Source organism: Pantherophis guttatus, chromosome 2, assembly GCF_059756535.1.
Source record: "Pantherophis guttatus breed Tessera chromosome 2, ASM5975653v1, whole genome shotgun sequence".
Classification (NCBI taxonomy): Eukaryota; Metazoa; Chordata; class Lepidosauria; order Squamata; family Colubridae; genus Pantherophis; species Pantherophis guttatus.
Window position 1 is genome coordinate 290,244,031 of NC_142064.1, and position 21,186 is coordinate 290,265,216.

General features: G+C 45.9%; 2 protein-coding genes across 3 annotated transcripts in view; one reads left to right on the plus strand and one right to left on the minus strand.

Moving 5' to 3' along the window:
• The window catches only part of LOC117660204 (H-2 class II histocompatibility antigen, E-S beta chain-like), a 325,613-nt gene that overhangs the window by 88,703 nt on the left and 215,724 nt on the right, over positions 1-21,186 (plus strand). The window lies entirely within an intron of this gene.
• On the minus strand, positions 6,587-19,655 carry LOC148116115 (H-2 class II histocompatibility antigen, E-S beta chain-like). Its single transcript, XM_087888272.1, has 5 exons — positions 19,571-19,655; positions 18,249-18,521; positions 11,883-11,887; positions 6,932-7,211; positions 6,587-6,773 (listed from the first exon to the last, which is right to left on the minus strand). The coding sequence occupies exons 1-5, from the start codon at positions 19,653-19,655 to the stop codon at positions 6,589-6,591; spliced, it is 828 nt and encodes a 275-aa protein (XP_087744398.1). The 3' UTR covers positions 6,587-6,588.

Consider the following 21,186-nt stretch of genomic DNA (forward strand, 5'->3'; position numbering starts at 1 on the left):
GCTGAGTCTGCAGGTGGGGCAGCCACAAGGTCCTCTGCCCCATTGGAAGCGGCTGAAGGGGCCCTTCCCCACCACCTCATTATAGTTCTCTAGTCCTTTCTCCATCAGTTAAAGCCCACTGAAGAAAGGAGTCCTTGACTTATGACGGTTCATTTAGTGACCGTTTGACTTTGGGGTTGGGTGGCTTCCAATGTACCCCCAAAGCTCTGTCCTTCTTTCCCCCCCTTTATATCAACCCAAATGCATGGAAGGAGGTTTTCGTCTTTCTTCTGTTGCGTTTCTAGAGCGGTTCGGTTATTTCTTACATATCCTGCAATTTCACCTCCTCTTTTATTAGGTCTGTTTCTTATTTATTTATTTGTTTATTATATAAAACACAAAGAAAGACAGAAATAGGAAATCAGGGGAAGGAGAAAAAGAGGGGAAAAGAAAGTCTGAGGTTCAAGGGAAAAAAGGAAAAAAAGCTTTGCCTTCCGGCTCTTTTTAGCACAGTAGAAGATTTAAAAAAAAACATTCCCGCCTCAACTTTTTGCTTTTACACATTAATATGTCACCAGCCATTTCTAGAAGGACAATTCAATCTAATGGACAAAAGCAAAGTCATTTTAGGTCTGTTTCTTTCTCTTTTTTTTGAATTTTTTTTTATTTTTGAACAAAACATAAAACATAAATCCATCCTCCATTACAATTGCAAACAGTGTGTCGGTCGGTTACAAATCTTTTGTGCTTCATCTCTATATTCAGAATTTACTAATTATCTATTTTCTCACATTGTCAAACAAATAAACATCCTCATTTATCATTTATTTACCGCTTCAAAAAATTATTTTCAAATATTATGTTGATAACATTCATTTCATGTTTCATAATTTCATTTCCATGCTTTCTTCTCTAGCCATTGATAAAATAAATCCCATATCTTATAATATTGTTTATCTTCTTGTTCTCTAATTTCAAATCTCGATTTACTCATTTCAGCACCTTCCATGGTTTTCTTAATAACTTCATCTTGCGTTGGTATTTTCTCATTTTTCCAGTTTTTAGCAAACACAATTCTAGCCGCTGTTAAAACATTCACAATCAAATATCTAAATTCTCTATTGTATGTTTCTGGCACGATCGCTAATAAAAAATTCTCTGGCTTAAAGTCTATGTATTTTTTTTGTCATTTTTTCCAACCATGTGTGGATTTTAGTCCAGGATCTTTTAGCGTCATCACATGTCCGCCACATATGAGCCCGGGATCTGATGACATTTCCAGCATTTTTCAGATTTGTTCTTGAACATTCTGTCTATTCTTGTCGGGGGTAGATGCCACCTGTAAAACATCTTATACAAATTTTCCTTATATGCTGTTGACATTGTCATTTTATAATTTTGCAGCCACAATTTTTGCCATTTCTCTAAATCGATTCCATAACCAACATTTTTCCCCCATGCAATCATTGTTTCTTTAACTTGTTCTTCTTCCAACTTTACCTCTAACAAATAACCATACAATTTTTTAATTACATAGGCCTCAGAACCTATTAAAATTTTATCTAAGTTAGTCAAATTATTATAAAGACCCTCTGTCTCACAATCTTTATCGTATCTAGAATGTATTTGCATATAAGAAAACCAATTCATCTGTAAACCTTGTTCCTCCAATTCTTGCTTCGATTTGAGTTCACCCTTTTCATTCAATACTTCACTATATCTAACAATTTGTTCCCTTCTAAATATTATTGAGTATGAAAATGCTTCAATCGTCGATAACCAGACTGGAATTTTTAAATAGTGTTGTTTTTTAATCTTCTCCCAGTTTAGTAACAAAGCCTCACGTATATAATCTCTTCTAAAATACCCCTGTGTTTTGGTTCCCTTGTACCATAAAAAAGCGTGCCATCCCAACAACAAATCATGTCCTTCTAAAGTCAGTAATCTAATGTTTCTTAACGTTATCCATTCTTTAATCCACATCAGATTTGTTGCTTGATAATAAGGTTCCCAATTAGGCAAACCAAAACTTCCTCTTATTCTAGCATCTTGCAACAATTTCAATTTATCCTCGCCTTTTTACCCTGCCAAATATATTTTAACATTATTTTATTCAAATCTTCAAAATAGTCTTTTCCCAATCTAACTGGAATTGTCTGGAACAAATATAGAATTCTAGGTAGTATGTTCATTTTAATTGTCGATATTCTCCCAATCAATGATAATTGTAAATTTTCCCATTTTGCCAAATGTGCCCCAATCTGTTGTTTGAGTTTATTATAATTGTTCTCTTTAAGCGTGCTGCATCTTGCTGTCAAATATATCCCCAAGTATTTAATCTTATTTGTGACCTGCATCTTTGATATTTCCGCCAATTCTTCTTTTTGTTTTATGAACATATTTTTTGTCCAGATCTTCGTTTTGTCTTTATTAATTTTCAAACCTGCTACTTTCCCAAATTTTCCTATTTTATGTACCAATGCAATTATTGACTCTAAAGAATCTTGAAGAATAAAAACCAGGTCATCTGCAAACACTTGCAATTTATATTCTTCCTTTTGAATTTTCATTCCTTTTATCTTTTTCTTCTCTAATATTTCTATTTGGCCCTTCTAATGTTAATAAAAACAACGGAGGAGACAGTGGGCAACCTTGTCTCATTCCTTTTTTTATTTATTTATTTGTTTAAATTTCTATACCGCCCTTCTCCAATATAGGACTCAGGACGGTGAACAGCCAAAGTAAAAACAAGACATACAAAATCTAAAAACTGTTTAAAATAATTAAATATTCTGGCCGTAATTAAAAAATTCCAATTTAAAATCAGTTTAAAATTTAACTAAAGCCAGCCCAGCTAGCTGAAATAAATGGATTTTCAGGGCCCGACGAAAAATCCGGAGGTCTGTTATTGTACGTATCTCTGGGGGGAGGTTGTTCCAGAGGGTGGGCGCTGCCACAGAGAAGGCTCTCCCCCTGGGGGTCACCAGCCGACATTGTCTGGCGGACGGCACCCTGAAGAGGCCCGCTCTGTGTGAGCGTACTGGCCGGTGGGAGGCTATTGGTGGCAGAAGGCGGTCTCGTAAATACCCCGGCCCTGAGCCATGGAGCGCTTTAAAGGTGGTCACCAACACCTTGAAGCGCACCCGGAAGACCACCGGGAGCCAGTGCAGGTCGCACAGGAGAGGTGTCACATGGGAACGCCTCGTCGCTCCCATAATCCCCCGCGCGGCCGCGTTCTGGACCAGCTGGAGCCTCCGGGTGCACCCCAGGGGGAGCCCCATGTAGAGAGCGTTGCAGTAGTCCAGGCAGGAAGTGACGAGTGCCTGAGTGACTGTGCGTAGGGAGTCCCGATCTAGAAAGGGGCGCAACTGGCGTATCAGGCAAACCTGATAAAAAGCCCCCCTGGCCACGGCCGTCAGATGATCTTCTAAAGACAGCCGTGCGTCCAGGAGGACGCCCAAGTTACGAGCCCTCTCCGTGGGGGCGAGTGATTCACCCCCAATAGCCAGCGATGGCATCAGCTGGCTATATCGGGACGCCGGAAGCCACAGCCACTCGGTCTTGGAGGGGTTGAGTCGGAGCCTGTTTCTCCCCATCCAGGCCCGCACGGCCTCCAGGCACTGGGACATCACTTCAAGGGCATCATTGGGGTGGCCTGGGGTGGAGATGTTTCGATAAACTCGATAAACTCTGTCAATTCTCCATTTCTCATTACTTTTGCTGTTTGTTTATAGCATATGGCTTCTATTGCTTGAATAAATTTTCTCCCAAAGCGCATCTGCTCCAATTGAAGTAGCATAAATTGCCAGTTGACGTTATCAAAGGCTTTCTGTGGATCTAGAACTATCAGAGCCATTTGCTTTTCAAAAGGTCTGTTTCTTTTGAACACTTTAAATGTGAAGATATTCAATTTAACGGCTGGAGAAGGAAAGTCTAGAAAGGTCATCCTGTTGTAGCTGAGGGAGGGAGGGCTCCCGCCTGAGGGATTCTCCGCTGATTGGTTTCTGTGGATGAAAAGGGGACGTGTCCCTTTTTCCCGCCTTTTTCTTCTAGGCGCCGTTTGAGATTTACCTCAGGATGTCCCTGACTGTCTTCTGTGCTGTGAATATCTTTAGGGTCCCTGAAAGTAGAGGCGCCTGTAAATTAACGTGCGTTCATGTCGGAAGGCTACTCAGGAGAGATCGGGACCGGGGTGCTTATTTGCCGAATCGATTTTTCGGAAGGAAAAGAGAGAGTGGGGTGGAGGGAGGGAGAGAGAGATATTCAGATTCTACAGGTATCAGTTTTAGTTTAGCCTGAAAAGATTTCAGGATTTCATGCCTCTGTCTGCCTGTCTCTCGGCAGGGAAGCTTCCCGGAGAGGCGGCCGAAAGCTCCACGCAGAGGCCGCCAATCACGAGCCCCGGGGGCGCCTGCTTCCCTTCCATGGGAACGACTCAGCTCTTTCAAAGCGAGCGGCCAAGAAGCCGAGAGACAGGCAGACGGATGCTGCGATTGAAAACAGCGCTGAAATGAAGGGGACGGATAGTAATATGGAATAAGATGAAGTAAAAATTTCTATAAATAGTAAATAATAAGGAAGGATCACTACAGAAGAGCTGTAAAAAGAGTTTGTATATATAAATGTCGTATGTTTTGTTTTGTTTTAATGTTTCATAATAACAATTATTTTTTAAAAAATAAAAGAGCGCTGAGCTGCGGAGAGCGGCAAACTCCCGAGCTGAAGGAGGCTGAGGAGCAGCAGGGCAGGATCGGAGTCAGCCGGGGGGGGGGGGAAAGGTAGGGAGGTGTGTGGTCTCTTCCTCTGACCAGTAGGGGCGTCCCATCCCTTCCCCTCCCTGGATCTGCCCATCTTCCTTCCGAACCAGTTCTGGCTTCGAACCCAAAGTAGCCGGGATGGTGGATCCAGAGGAAGCGGAGGGAGGAGCCTCCTGTGGCGGCAGGAAAGAGGAGGAGGAGGATGAAGAGGAAGGAAGGAAGGATTCCAGGCTTTCCTGCTTCTAAAGTTTATTCTTTTAGAGCAAAGCGAAGGGAAGGGAAGTGACTCGGAGGACGAATCATGTAGATGAAGCTGCTGTGGGTTCAAAGCCAGGAGAGATGGGGAGACAGGTGGGCCCAGCGTCCCTGGGGACAGTCTAGATCAGGGTCCTCAAACTTTTTGAACAGGGGGCCGATTCAGTCCCTAAGACTGTTGGGGGGGCCGGACTGCTCCCTGGGCGTAGTGGTCATGTGACTGGGTGGGTGTGGCCAATTTAACAGTCCATTTTTTTGCCTTTCTCCTTCCTAAGCGCCTGTTTAAATTGTTTTCAAAGACTTTTAATTGAAAGCAGGACTTTACAAGCCCAGAGCTGCTTTTCAAGGCTGCACCGGCAAGATCTCCCCTCAGCCGGCCTCCCAGTTGGCTCCCTGGAAGAGAAGGCCCAGGGTGAGGGGCGGGGCTTAATCACACCACTCCGCGGGCCGGATACTTTGCATTGGCGACCTTATGCGGGCTGTATTTTGAGGCTGGCTGGTCTAGATGGTCTCCACCCCTCCCTCCCAAGAAAGAGCGGCCCTGAAAGGAAGCTGGGGGGGGGGTCTCAGCAGGAGAAGGTCCAGGCTGCCATTCTCCTCCTCTCCCAACCTTCAGCCTCCGTTTCTCAGAGGTTGCAAACAGGACAAAGAGTCATCAGCCACTAAAGAAAAAATATCCTTTTGCATCGGAGAGCAGGATTAATTCATGAGTGCTGTAGAAAAAGAGATGGGGAAGAAAATTAGAAGATAAAGAGACACTTTTAGTATAAATAACATATTTTTCTTCCCTTTCAGCCCCCACCCCCAAGACAGGCCCAGACGGTTGACAGGCAGGGACGGATAGAGGGAGAATCCGCCCATTTCAGGGATTCCTCCCCATTTCCTCTCCAGGGGATTCTGGAATTCTCCCTAATTGTCTTAATTAGAGGGTTAATCAAGAGGCGAAGCCCCCCTCCCGTCAGACGATTCATGGGAACAGAGAAGATGGGGCTGGGATGGGGGGGGAGCAAAGGGGGGAGCCTGGGGGTCACTTGGCCAGAAACTGAGTGAAGTGTCACAAGGAGAAGGGGGGTCAGGAAGAACAGCCCACAAACTGGGGCGCTCCCTCCCTGAGGGAGGAGTGAGAAGGAATGGCCCCCTCCTTCCCTTCCCTTCTGCAATTTCCCAAGACGTGGAAAAATTCTGGGTGAGATTTTAGCATTTGTATGTGGTTTTGTTTTGATTGCAATACTTTTTCAGGTCCCTGTAAGGAAAAGCCGCCCCAAATCTCTAACATTTGCTGTATCCACAGCAAGGAGATTTTGTTCAGGCACATTTTTTTTTTTAAAAAGGAACAAATATGGCATCTTAAAAACCACCAATAACTTTTAGGAGGGGTTCAGATAAGGGGGAAGAGGAGAAACTCACCTGCAGGAGGTTGGATGGGAATTGCTGGAAGGAGAAAAAGACCCAATCAGGACCCTTCATGGGCTGGAGGACTCAGGGGGTCCCCCTCCCCATTGATAGCCCATAATAGCTTGCATTGTCTTCACTTAAAGCCCCTCCAAGAACAGAAGTTCCCATAAACATTCCCCAAGGGGCCCCTCTTGGCCACCTGCTAAGCTTGAGGAGAGGCCTCCCCTAGAGGGTCCCCTCCCCACAACCTCTCCTCCAGCCCCCCAGACTCACCTTTCTTGCTCTTCAGGTAGGAGAAGAGCCCCACAGCCAGGAAGGCCACTCCTATCACGGCCCCCATGATCCCCGTACAGAGTTTGCTCCTGGCAGAGCTGGAGGAACGGGGCTCTGGGGAAGGAGAAGGAGCCTCACCTGAGCAGGAGGATCAGGCCCACCTTCCCCCAGGAGGCTCCATTCTGGCCGCACCCCCCCAAGGAGGGTCTTTCCCCTTTCTCAGGGCAGGATGGGGTCCCCAGATCAGGAGGGAAGAAAGGGGAGGGACTTACCCCACTGGACGGTGATGGGGGCCTCCAGGCTGGCATGCCCCACCTTGCAAGTGTAGACATCCCCCCTCTGGGGCTGAGTCTCCAGCATCACCTGGAACTGGTAGGTCCAGTCTCCGTTCTGGAGCTCCTCCCCGAAGGCCACGCCCTCCTCCTCCGGCCGCCCGTTCTTCAGCCACTGGACCTCAATCTCCGCGGGGTAAAAGCCGGTCGTGGTGCAGAGGAGGATGGTGTTGGGGGAAGAGGGCTCCATCTTGGTGGGGGAGATGGAGACGGAGGGCTTGGCTGGAGGGAAGGAGGAGAAGGAACCACATGAGAGACACAGGAGGGCCCAGAAGGGAAGACCAAGTTGGTTAGTTCAGGCCAAGATCCCTTTTTACTCCTGAAAATCTTCTGTGTTTTGAGTGTCTGTGGAGATTCTCGGTCATGCAGGTCATGGTTCTCCCAAAGGGGCTTTTTTTCCAAAAGGCAACTGGATTTTGTTTTTCCATGAAGTCATTTCGCTTCTCATCCGAGGAGCTTCTTCAGTTCTGACTGTCCCAATTGAAGCTTCTTGGGTGAGAAGCAAAAGGTCTTCAAGGGAAAACAAAGTCTATTTGCCGTCTGAAGAAACTCCTTTGGGACGGAGTTTGGAGTCCTCTTCCAAAGCGAATGGCAGCAAAGAATGAAAAGGGATCCTGAAAAATGGGAAAAGCTAAATCCTTCCGGTTGGGATCAGGTGATCTCATCCAAAGGGAAGAATCCTCAAAATAGGCAAATCCCACAGCAGAATAAGAGAATGAGAGAGTTGGAAGGGACCTTGGAGGTCTTCTAGTCCAACCCCCTGCTCAGGCAGGAAACCCTCCACCATTTCAGACAAATGGTTGTCCAATCTCTGCTTAAAGACCCCCAGTGATGGAGCGCCCACGATTTCTAGTGGCAAGCAGTTCCTCTGGTTAATTGTCCTCTCCTTCATTGGGTTCGGGTGACTTTTCCGCCGCCTTGAAAGAGGTGGTGGTGAGGCCTCTCCTCAAGAAGCCTTCCCTGGATTGACTTCTGGTGGCTCCGCGGACGTCGTGGACGGTCTCCATTGACCGCCAGCCACCCGATCTGTAAAAACCGCCCTGACAGCGCTAAACTGCTGTCCGGCGGTTTGAAAAAACTCTCCTTCGGGCAAAGAAGGAGAGGAGAGTCGGAGGGGGTGGGTAGAGCTCCCCGAAAGTCCCTGGATTAATCCCAGGAACTCGGAGGGTGAGAGCTCCCCAGTTCAGCCCTCCCATTGCTCCGGATCGCTGGTGCCTCTGCTAGCCAGAGCCAGACGTCGCGTCCAATTCTGCCGGCAAACAGTGAGTTTTAATGACTTCTAACAAGGCAGACAGAGCGGAAGCAAGAGTGCAAGCTTTTTAAAAGAAACAGAGCTTAACTCCGTGAATACATTGTTGCAAACGGAACTTTCCTGAGCTGGAGGCTGGAGAGGAAGCCTTTGTTATGGGCGGAAGGGAAAGTGAAAGTTAAAGGGAAATTGCTTCTTAAGAGTCTTCTGCTGGAAGAGAAAATTGCTGGGGACTGAGAACAGACTGGAGAGAGGATTGTTTATTCTGAAAAAACTCTGAAATAAACATTGTAAGACTGTTTATAAGACTTTGTGGCTGTAAAAGGAAAAAACTCATTTTAAAATAAAATGGCTGCTAAACAACCAAAGCCACCAACTTCTAAAGGGGGAGGAAGTTCCCCTGTAGTGACTCAAAAGCAACAACTTCCGGCTGATACACAGTCACAAGACCTTAAAGAATTTATAATGGGTGCCCTGAACAATCAGGCAGAAATGATGAAAGAATTTTCAGAGGAGTTAAAGAAAATTAAAGATGTGGTGGAGGAAAAACATGATGCAATAAGAGATGACATTGTTTTTGCAGTTTCAGGACTGGCTAATCACATGTTAAAGATGGAGGAGAGAGTACGGGAAGTTGATGAAGCTAATTTGGAGCTAGCAACTAAATTAGGAGAGGTTATGATACAAACAGAGAAAGTGGATGATGAAATGGTCATGCTACAATACAGATCAATGGAATTTGCCCTGAGACTGAGAGGTTTGAAAGAAAAGAGTGGTGAAAACTTAAAAGATATTTGCTCCAATGCTTTAGCAGAGCTGACTTCAGAAAGGCCAGAAGATGTGGCAATTCAAATGGACAAAATCTATAGGGTTAACTCCTGGCTGGCAAAACAAAAGCAGCTACCAAGAGATGTGGTGATCTATTTCACAACAAGGAGAATTAGAAATGACATTCTGCAAGCTTCTTACAGAAACAAGGTTCAAGTGGATGGAGAAGAGCTGGTGGTCCTGAAGGAGCTTCCTCCTAAAATGTTAAGAGACAGGAAGCAGGTTGGTTTTTTGGTGAATGAACTAAGAAACCAGCAGCTCCAGTACAGATGGGATGTCCCATTTGGGATAATAGTGACATACGCTGGGCAAAGACATCACTTAAACACAGTTGGAAAGGCAAAAGATTTTTACGCCAATGTTTTAAAGGCTGGACGGCCACCCTCACCAGGGGGTGCTAGAAAGCAATTGGAAATGATACAACAGGAGAAAGATGGAGGGCAAGCTCAAACCTATGCTCAAGCTTTAGTTGGAGGAGTTAATCTGGAAGAAGACTCATTGTTGAGTGGGGGTCCACCACCAACCCTTGAGCCATTAAAGATGATAGAGATGCCAAAAGATCAACGATTGATAAGAGCCACTTATAAACAGCATCTGGCACGACAGCCTCAAGATTCAACCCAACAAGTCCAAAAAACACAAGCAGTGGGAGGAGCTAGGCCAAAGTCCAAAATGGCGGAGGAGGTTCAGCTGATGCTCTCAAAGCTTGGAGGGCCTAGAGATGGCAAATAAATTTTTATCTTGGAATGTCAATGGTTTAAATTCTCCACAAAAAAGAAAGAAAATATTTCACTACTTGAAGCAATTCCAGAATGATGTTATTTGTTTGCAAGAAACGCATATTAAATTTTCAGATCAAAAGTACTTGATAAATTCGAAATTAGGCACACACTTTGTGGCATCAGCACCAGAAAAGAAAAATGGCCTAGTTATATATGTTAAAAGAGGCCTACCGGCCAATTTAATTGAGGCTGACACTCAAGGTAGATATATTGCAATTGAATTAACAACACAGAGTAGGAAGCTGCTTGTAATTGGAATATATGTACCTAATCAACAGCAAGACAAATTTTATAAACTTTTACATACTAAAATACTACAATGGGACTATAGATCTTTACTTTTAATGGGTGATTGGAATGGGGTAATAAATACCCAGAAAGATAAAAAAAGTCTTTCCAAGATATCCATGCGTGCTAAGTTGCCTAAATCTTTTTTTGATATTTTGGAGGATATGGAGCTGAGAGACATTTGGAGAGAAAGGAACGTACTGGAAAGTGATTTTACTTTTTTTTCAGATAGGCATCAATCTTTTTCTAGGATTGACTTTATATTAACCACAAATGATCTTTTTTCTAGGGTGAAGAAGACGAAGATATGTCCAAGAACTTTAACTGATCATAGCCCGGTTATGCCAATATGCCAGACATAATACATTCTGTAATGCCAATAAACCTGGAAGATGGTTGGCCTACACGATGAGAAAAAAACGAAAATCACGTGTTATAGACAAGATAGAATTTAGAGGTAAGGAGATTTACCAACAGAACTTAATAAAAAAGGCTTTTTTGGAGTTCTATACAAAGCTATATGCTAAAGATTCAATTCAAGATGTTGATATTGATAGATATTTAAAGATAGATATTCCTGAACTAACGCTGGAACAGAGAGAAAGATTAAATCAGCCAATAACTTCTGAGGAAATTGTTGGGGTAATTAAACAATTAAAAATAGGTAAGGCTCCGGGAACAGATGGACTAACAGCTGTTTATTATAAACATTTACAATGTGAAATGCTAGAACCACTTAAAATCTTATTTAATAAAATACAGGTAGGAGGAGGAGTACCACCTTCTTGGAAAACAGCTTTTGTCTCACTAATTCCAAAGGAGGATCAAAATTCCATCAAACCTGAGAATTTTAGGCCAATTTCACTTTTGAATACCGATTACAAGATTTTTGCTAAGATACTAGCTAATAGATTAATGCCAGTTATGCAACAAATAATTCATAATGACCAATCAGGGTTCATAAAAGGGAGACAAATGAAATATAATGTTAGACAAATTGTAAACCTACTGGAATACTTGGAAAAAAATAACCAAGTTCCTGCAGAGTTTATATTTTTGGATGCAGAGAAGGCATTTGATCGCTTGAACTGGCAATTTTTGTTTAAAATAATAGAGAAAATGCATTTTGGGGAATATTTTACACAATCAATTAGAGCGATATACCAGCAGCAAACAGCACAAATAATAGTTAATGGAGGTTTAACAGAGGTTTTTAGAATTGAGAAAGGAACAAGGCAGGGGTGTCCTCTGTCCCCATTGTTGTTTATCTTGACTTTGGAAGTGCTATTGAATAAGATACGTGACTCAGAAAAATTGAAGGGTATTGTAATTAGACATCAAGATTACAGATTAAGAGCATTTGCAGACGATTTGGTTGTTACCTTATCCCAACCTATAGAGTCGGCTCCATATATACTGGATATAATTGATCAATACGGGAAAGTATCAGGATTTAAAGTTAATTCACACAAGACAAAGATCATAATTAAAAATATGTCTATATTTGAAAGAGATGAACTAGTAAGAATAACAGGGTTTGAAATAGCGAAAAAGGTTAAATATCTAGGAGTGTATATAGCAGCTTCAAATACAAAATTATACAAAAATAACTATGAGGACCTCTGGCAGAAGGTACAGAGGGATATGGAGAATAGGAAAAAATTACAGTTGTCTTTATTGGGAAGAATTGCAGCAATTAAAATGAATGTGTTACCTAGATTCTTATTCCTGTTCCAAATGATACCTGTGCTTAAGAAAGATGAAAATTTGAGAGAATGGCAGAAAGGTGTTAATACTTTTATCTGGGCTGGGAAAAAACCTAGAATAAAGATGAAAATTATACAAGATACACATGAAAGGGGGGGTTTCAAAATGCCTAATTTAAGATTATATTACGAAGCAGCGGTCTTATCACAAATTAGTGATTGGTTTAATTTAACTGAGGGGAGAATTTTGAATCTAGAAGGTTATGATTTATTATATGGATGGCATGCCTATTTGTTATATGACAAAAAAGTGGATAAAGTATTTAAGGCCCATATACTTAGAAATGCTTTGTTGAGGGTTTGGAAAAAATATCAATATAAGTCAAATTATAAGATACCTGTATGGGCAAATCCTAGACATGCAATAGAAAATATAAGTATAGAACAAAAACAGGAGGTGATTACTTATAAAGAGCTTCTTATTGTGGAAAGGGGGGTAATGTATTTGAAATCTTTAGATACATTGAGAGAAGAAAGTATAATTTATACATGGTTTCAGTACGGCCAGCTTCAAGCTAGATGGAAGGAAGATCAAAAAACTGGCTTCGTGCAAAATGAGGAGAATTTGGTAAAACAAATTAGAGATCAAAAACAAGTGCATATTAAAAGGTTGTATAATGCTTTATTGGAAATAAACTCTGGAACTGGTTAAAGATTGCATGATTAAATGGGCACAAAATTTTCAAGAGCCAGTGATGATGGAGACTTGGGAAAAGATTTGGATTAGAAATGTGAAATTTACACAAGCACAAAATTTAAGAGAAAACTTCTATAAAATGTTTTATAGATGGCATTTAGATTCAAAAAAATTATCATGTATGTATCCTAATGTGCAAGCTAAATGTTGGAGATGTGACTGTGATGATGCAACTTATTATCATATATGGTGGACTTGTAAAAAAATCAAAGCATTTTGGATAAAGATTTGGTGGGTGATGCAGAATATTTTTAAAAAAAGACTGAAATTTACTCCGCAGTTGTTTTTATTGGGTATAACTACGGACTGTACAGTTGCAGAGACTAAACTGATTTTGAACTTGATAACAGCAGCAAGATTGTTGATAGCACAACATTGGAAGAAGGACTTTTTGCCTACTATTGATGACTGAATATTGAAAGTAACTACTTTAGCTGAAATGGCTAAAATTTCAGCATATTTGAAGGATCACACACAAGAAAGGTATATACAGGACTGAAGAAGATGGATTGATTATATTCAAAATAGGTATCAGACTAAAAAATATCAAATAGCATGAATGATTTTTTTAAACTGTATAAGCGCTATATAAGTGATGTTAGAAGGATTATGTCCAAGAAGTAGATTTTATCTATGGGGGGTTAAGAATTTTTTTTTAGAGGGTGTTAGTTTAATGGTTTATTATTATTATTTATTTATTAATCAAATTTCTATACCGCCCTACTCCCAAAGGACTCAGGGCGGTGAACAGCCAAGATAAAATACAGATAATACAAATATTTAAAAAATCCCTTAAAATTATTAAATATTTCGGCCGAAACACAGATTAAAACACCCAATTTATAAAATCACAAATTAAAAAATTTAAAAAATTTAAAAAATGGGAGTTAGGGCAGGCCAGCTTGCTGAAATAGAAAAGTTTTGAGAGCACGGCGAAACATGCGCAGGTCCGGGATCTTCCGTATCTCTGGGGGGAGCTCGTTCCAGATGGTAGGTGCCCCCACAGAGAAGGCTCTCCCCCTGGGGGCCACCAGTCGACACTGTTTGGCCGACGGCACCCTGAGGAGCCCCTCTCTATGGGAGCGTACTGGTCAGTGAGAGGCTATTGGTAGCAGAAGGCGGTCTCGTAGATACCCCAGTCCGATGCCATGGAGCGCTCTAAAGGTGGTAACCAAAACCTTGAAGCGCACCCGGAAGACCACCGGGAGCCAGTGCAGCTCGCGCAGGAGGGGGGTCACATGGGAGCGCCACGTCGCTCCCATAACCACCCGTGCGGCCGCATTCTGGACCAGCTGGAGCCTCCGGGTGCTCCTCAAGGGGAGCCCCATGTAGAGAGCATTGCAGTAGTCCAAGCAGGAAGTAACGAGAGCATGAGTGACCGTATTTAACGAGTCCCGATCCAGAAAGGGACGCAACTGGCGAATCAGGCGGACCTGATAAAAAGTCCCCCTGGCCACGGCCGTCATGTGCTCTTCTAAAGACAGCCGTGAGTCCAGGAGGACACCCAAGTTGCGAACCCTCTCCGTGGGGGCCAGTGACTCGCCCCCAATAGTCAGTGATGGCACCAACTGACTATATCGGGATGTCGGAAACCACAGCCACTCGGTCTTGGATGGGTTGAGCCTGAGTCTGTTTCTCCCCATCCAGATCCGCACGGCCTCCAGGCACCGGGACATCACTTCAAGGGCATCATTGGGGTGGTCCGGGGTGGAGATGTACAGCTGAGTATCATCAGCGTACTGGTGGTACTTCACCCCGAAACCACGGATGATCTCACCCAGCGGCTTCACATAAATGTTGAACAGAAGGGGCGAGAGGACCGACCCTTGTGGCACCCCACATACAAGGGGCCTCTGCCCCCCTGTCAACACAGACTGCGACCGGTCAGAGAGAAAGGAGGAGAACCACCGTAGGACGGTGCCCCCCACCCCTAACTCCTCTAGCCGGTGAAGAATGATACCATGGTCGATGGTATCAAAAGCCGCTGAGAGGTCTAATAGGACCAGGACAGAGGAACAACCCCTGTCCTGAGCCCTCCAGAGATCATCAACCAACACGACCAATGCCGTTTCCGTGCTGTACCCAGGCCTGAAGCCCGACTGGAACGGATCCAGATACTACGATTCATCCAGGTACTGGGGGAGTTGTCGCGCTACCACACTCTCAACAACCTTCGCAATGAAGCGAAGGTTGGAGACTGGACAATAATTTGCCAACACTGCCGGGTCCAGGGAAGGTTTCTTGAGGTTGGTTAAGCAATTTAGTTTATTGTTAAAAGTTAATAGAAATACCTTGTGTTCTGCTCTGGGAAGTCGGGGAGGGGGAGGGGGGTTGGGGTGGGAGGGTTGTGGGAAAACTGTGTTTGTTTCACCAATAAAACTTTTTCAATTAAAAAAAAAAAAGAAGCCTTCCCTGGACCCGGCAATGTTGGCTAATTATCATCCGGTCTCCGACCTTTGCTTTGTGGTGAAGGTGGTTGAGAGTGTGGTTGTGCAACAGCTCCCCCAGCACCTGGATGAAACAACGTATCTGGATCCATTCCAGTCGGGCTTCAGGCCTAGGTACAGCATGGAAACGGCATTGGTCTCGTTGGTAGATGATCTCTGGAGGGCTCAGGACAGGGGATGCTCCTCTGTCCTGGTCCTGTTAGACCTCTCAGCGGCTTTTGATACCATCGACCATGGTATCATGCTGCACCGGTTGGAAAAGTTAGGGGTGGGAGGCACTGTGTTGCGGTGGTTCTCCTCCTTTCTCTCTGACCGGTCGCAGTCTGTGTTGACAGGGGGGCAGAGGTCAACCCCGAGGCCCCTCATATGTGGGGTACAGCAAGGGTCGGTCCTCTCGCCCCTCCTGTTCAACATTTATGTGAAGCTGCTGGGCGAGATAATCCCTGATTTCGGGGTGAAGTACCACCAGTACGCTGATGACACCCAGCTGTACATCTCCACCCCAGACCACCCCAACCATGCCCTTGAAGTGATGTCCGGGTGCCTGGAGGCCATGCGGATCTGGATGGGGAGAAACAGGCTCAGGCTCAACCCGTCCAAGACCAAGTGGCTATGGTTTCCGACATCCCAATATAGTCAGTTGGTGCCATCACTGACTATTGGGGGCGAATCATTGGCCCCCACAGACAGGGTTCACAACTTGGGCATCCTCCTGGATTCACGGCTGTCTTTAGAAGAGCATTTGATAGTCGTGACCGGGAGAATTTTTCATCAGGTTCGCCTGATTCGCTAGTTGCGTCCCTTTCTGGACCCTTACGCATGGTCATTCATGCCCTCGTCACTTCTTGCCTGGACTATTGTAACGCTCTCTACATGGGGCTCCCCTTGAGGAGCACCCGGAGGCTCCAACTGGTGCAGAGTGCGGCCGCGCAGGTGGTAATGGAAGCGACATGGCGTTCCCATGTAAGACCTCTCCTGCGCGAGCTGCACTGGCTCCCGGTGGTCTTCCGGGTGCGCTTCAAGGTTTTGGTTACCACCTTTAGAGCGCTCCATGGCTTAGGACCTGGTTTCCTATGGGACCGCCTACTACCACCAATAGCCTCCCACTGGCCAGTACGCTCTCATAGAGAGGGGCTCCTCCAGGTGCTGTCAGCCAAACAATGTCGACTGGCGGCCCCCAGTGGGAGGGCCTTCTCTGTGGGGGCACCTACTATCTGGAACGAGCTCCCCCCGGAGATACGGAGGATCCCAGATCTGCACATCTTCCACCGCGCTTTGAAGACCTTTTTATTCCACCAGGCGGGCCTGGCCTAATCTTTCCCCTCTTTTCTTTTTAATATGCAAATTTTAATCTGTTGTTTAAATGATTGGGGTGTTTTAATTTGTCTGGGCCAAATTGTTTAATTCGATTTTGTCCTGTTTTTAAATTTTGTATTTATGTATTTTACTGTTTGGCTGTTCACCGCCCTGAGTCCTTCCGGAGTAGGGCGGTATACAAATTAAAGAAAGATAAAGAAAGATAAAGATAAAGATGAGGATTACATTAAGTTTGAATTCTGCATTTTTATTGAAAATATCTTCAATTCATAGAGATTAATTTTAGTAGGCAAACAAGGAGACTCTCAGGTGGCATGAATAATTTTTATGGCCCAACACAAAATAAATTTAATTTTATACAAAAATGTACTATTTGGTGGTTCCCATTTGATCAGATGGGAGTTGCTGGAGAAAGTTTTTAATTCTCTCCTGGATCCACTGTTGGATCGGAACAAGATTTCTTTTTCTTTTTAAACACCCCTCCCCCTCCCAGACACAACTTTCTCCTTCTGTCCATCCAGGAATTTAATTTAATCAACATTTGGAGACCTCTCAAGCTAAAACAGCAGGAATACACAATACATTTTCTCTGCCTCACACTTTGATGTTCAAGATTCATTTTTAATATCCCCTTTGATGCCTAATGCAGTAAAAAAATGTGACCCAGAATTACGTTTTTCTTTCTGATCAAGCACCCATAGAATCGATGCAGATTTTGGAAGGTTTGGGATAAAAGTATTGCCATTCGGGAGATGCTCCTTTGTTGCAGTCCATTGAACAAGAAACAAGACTCAGATATGACTTTTCCCAGAGAAATGGAGACTGAATTGATTCTGGGGAGAGTTGAGGGAAGGTTGAGAGCCTCTCTTGGTGGCCGGAGAAAAGCTTTGGCCTCTCGGGGGAAGGAGACGCCCGGATCTCTCCGGAGAGAAAAGTCAGCTCAGAAGTAAAAAGGAAGAAGGAAAATCCCCCCTGAGACCCCCAAAAGGAGGGAGGGGGACGGAGGCCCCGCGGGGGGGGGCACAAAAGAGACACACTCACACCACCCACACAATTGGGAGGGGATTTTGGAGCCACTTTCAGGGGTCATCAAAACTCATTAGCTAAATTAGTAGAAGTGAGGAAATTTCCATGTTAAATATTGCTGGAATGAGAATTATTTCAAATATGCCAGACAACAAGAATGTTGAATTGATAGTAAGCAATAATTAAATCCTGAATATTATCAATCAGGGGATTATTATCTCCAGGGAAACATCCTCTTTGGTGGTAAAAATGTTTCAAACCATCTCTCAAATTGGAGAGAATATTGTTTATTTATTTACTAAATTATAGGCACCCAGACAAATTCCTTGTGTCTCCAATCACACTTGGCCAATAAAGAATTCTATTCTGTTCTGTTCTAAATTCTAATATCCTATTACATGGATGTGATCCTCCTCCTAGCTTTGCTGGGAAGAATTTAGGAGTGAAAATGAAAAGGAAAGGAAAGGGAAGGAAAGAAAGGAAAGGAAAGGAAAAAGGGAACGGAAAGGAAAGGAAAAGAAAAGAAAAAAGAAAGGAAAGGAAGAGAAGGGAAGGGAAGGGAAGGGAAGGAAAGGAAAAAGGAAAGGAAAGGAAAGGAAAGGAAAAAGGAAAGGAAAGGAAAAGAAAAAAGAAAGGAAAGGAAAAGAAAAGAAAAAAGAAAGGAAAGGAAAGGAAAGGGAAAAAGGAAAGGAAAGAAAAGAAGAAAGGAAAGGAAAGGAAAAAAGGAAAGGAAAGGAAAGAAAAAAGGAAAGAAAAGAAAAAAGGAAAGGAAAGAAGAAAGGAAAGGAAAGGAAAAAAGGAAAGGAAAAGGGGGTGCCTGGATCCCCCTCCCCCAAACTCCCCCCCCCTCAACTCACCTGTCCGGCCAATCACAGGGCCGCCCTGGAGACACTCGTAGTTGTGCCGGCAGAAGCCATCCACTTCGGCCTTCATGTTCTGCAAGTCGAACTGGTCGCTGTTCCACCTGTCCGCAAACGGCTTCCCCACCTCCGAGACGGCCTCGAACTCCCCGCGGTCGCTGTCGAAGCGGACGATCTGCTGCCGGTCGTAGATGTACCTGAACAGGAACCGCACCTGCTGCGTCCCGTTGAGGAAGCGGCACTCGGACTTCCACTGGACCAGGAAATGGGCTGCGAGGGGGAGGAAGGGCGTCAGGAGGGACTCCAGGGCCCATCGTTCCCAGCCGCCAGGACAGGAGGAGGAGGAGGAGGGACGGGAGACTTTCCGTGAGAGACTCATTGGCAGACGCCCCCTGGAGGACGGAAGGGGAATTTGGGGGTCCCAGGGGGAGTGGAACTTCCTGGGGGTCTGGAAGGGGGGGAGAAAGAGGGGGGGCTTTCCTGCTGTGCCCCCCTCCCTCCTCCCAGGGTGGAGAAAGGCAGGCAGAAGCTCAACCGGTCCAGCAGACCTTCTCTCGGCCGGGGACTTTGGATCCTGCGGGGGCTTCTTTCCCCCCCAAAGTGGCAGAAAGGATGGGGGGAGGGGCGAAGAGACCACCAGAAACACTTTGGGCTGGAGGTGGCCTTTTTTATTTTTAATATAAAAATATTTTTATTTATATATTTTTATTTTTTTATACAAATTTATATTCATTTTAGATTTTTAATCTATATACTAACCTTTATTCCATAGATTAAAAGACTTTAATATCTTTTGCTCTCAGTCACAACCTGCCAGCCGCCCAGAGTCCCCTTGTAGGGGAGAGAGCACAGAAGAGATTAAGGGAAGGGACCTTGGAGGTCCTCTAGTCCAACCCCCTGCTCAAGCAGAGTCTGGGGAGGGGGAAGAATGGGGACATCCGGAGGGATCCTTCTGGGCTACCCCCACCCATTCCCTCGGCTCAACCCCCGACTTTGGGGGGGTCCGTATTCGGGTACAATGGGGGGTTTGGAAGCTCCCACTCCCACCCAGTCACAGTCACGGGGGACCCGGGGGGTCCGAATGCGTCTCATCCCACGACCCCCTCCCCACCACAGCCACAACAAAGGGAGAGAGAGATCCCTCTTCGTTCCCCTGGGCGAAGTGGGGCGGAGATCGAGGCTTCTGAGGCTCCCGCCTCTCTTGCTTGGATCCCTTTCCCCACTACTGGGGTCTCAGCCCGTTTCTTCTCCCTTTTCCCCCAGGAGCCCTCACGGCCCCTCCCAGCCCCTCTCCTCCCCCCACCCAGCCCCCTCCTCACCGGGGGTCTCCTTCCCCCCTTCGCTTCCTGGGATCCGGGCCAGCGCCCCCACCAGCAGCATCAGGAGGACCCCAGGAAAAGTCATGGAGGCTCCCCACAAGCGCCCCAAAGGGAGAGGGAGAAAGAGGCCGAGGCTCCCAGCCCCAGAGGCAGAATCGGAGGGTCTGTATGCGAGAGAGGGGCGTTTTCCTCGAACTTCGGACTTGGGCGTGCCCAGGAAAGCGGAAGGACCAATGGGAACCCTGCCTTCTGCGGCGTCATCGGTCTCCGGGCAGAGCCGCCCTTGACTTCACCGCAAGAGAAGCGAGTTCAGCGCAGAGAGAGAAGCGGAGACGGTGCGGGGGGCCCTTCAGTCTTGGGGGGCTGCAGCTCAACGGGGGATTCAGGTCAGCCCTGGAGCGGAGAACAGGCTTCCTTTTGCCCTCCCGCCCCCCAGGATCCGGCTGGAGCGGGGCTGCAGTGGAGGAGAGAAGGGGAGGCCAGCGAGATCTTGGGGGTCCCTGAGCAGGCAGACTGGGGACCCCCGGGCACCTACACACACACACACACACACACACACACACACACACACACACACACACACACACACACACACACACACACACACAAACACTGCCCCTCCCTCCCCCTTTGGTCCCTCCCTCCACTCTCTTCCTCTTTCTTCCCCCTCGCTCCCCACCCGTTTTGCCCCCACCCTCCCCCTCACTCTCTTCTCGCTCCCTTCGCTCTCCCTCCCTTTCGCTTTTCACCCTCCCCCGCCATTCCCTCTCCCCTCCCTCTCCTTTATTCCTCTCTCGCATTTCCCTCTCCCTCCTCCTGTTCTCCGTCCTGCTCTACCTGGGCAACATTTCCTCCTCCTGACGCAGGACTGGGGGTCGGGCTTCCTCAGGCACCAAAAACCGGCAGGAAAGGGGGATCGGCCCCAGGGGAGGCGGGCAAGGCGGGCTTGGAGACCCCCAATTTCCTCCCTTGTGCCCTGAGCCTCGGGAAGGTGGGAAAAGCTAAAAGGCTACTTGTTATGTGGGGTGAATGAGGACACAGAAGCCAGGTCATGAGTAACAACCGCTCTTTACTTCATGGTGTGAATCCAGCAACTGACCCAGGGAAACAGTTCCCTTTATATACCTTACAGTCCTGGCAGTTAGCCAATCAGAATAGAGCAATTAACATTCAAATTTTCCTGCCAAAACTATATACATTACACCCCTCCCTTCCCAGAAGGCACTTGGGGTATACATCTGCATACGAAATCACGCAGGTGACTTCGCCGTGTCCGGACCCTGGTTGACCTGTGTAGTTCAGTATGAAGCGTGGCGTCGAGCGGGTCGGAGGGACCTTTTGTTTCTCCCTGCTCCGCCAATGGAACCTCCTGGATTTGGGTGGGGGCGTTGACTTCTTCGGCTGGCCCAGATTCCACGAGCGGGCAACTCTGGATACTGCAGTCTTCACATAAGCCCTCCGCTTGTCTCGGGCTTGAGCTAGCTGTGAAAAGTGATTGGGAGTAGGGGCCTGGATCGTCAGGAATGCTTTCTGGTTCGGCAACTATCCTTTTCCTTAGTTGGTCTATGTGTGTCGAGCCCTGGCCAGGGCTCGCCATCTCCGGGACGCTGGGGTGT

Bases quoted from the DNA above. Each gene is read 5' to 3' on its own strand.
- LOC148116115 (XM_087888272.1), bottom strand. From the start codon at position 19,655: ATGACTTTTCCTGGGGTCCTCCTGATGCTGCTGGTGGGGGCGCTGGCC. The intron at 18,522-19,570 runs GTGAGGAGGGGG...TCCCCCTCGCAG, and splicing joins AGGGGGGAAGGAGACCCCCG to CCCATTTCCTGGTCCAGTGG. The intron at 6,774-6,931 runs GTAAGTCCCTCC...CTCCTTCCCCAG, and splicing joins CCCCATCACCGTCCAGTGGG to AGCCCCGTTCCTCCAGCTCT.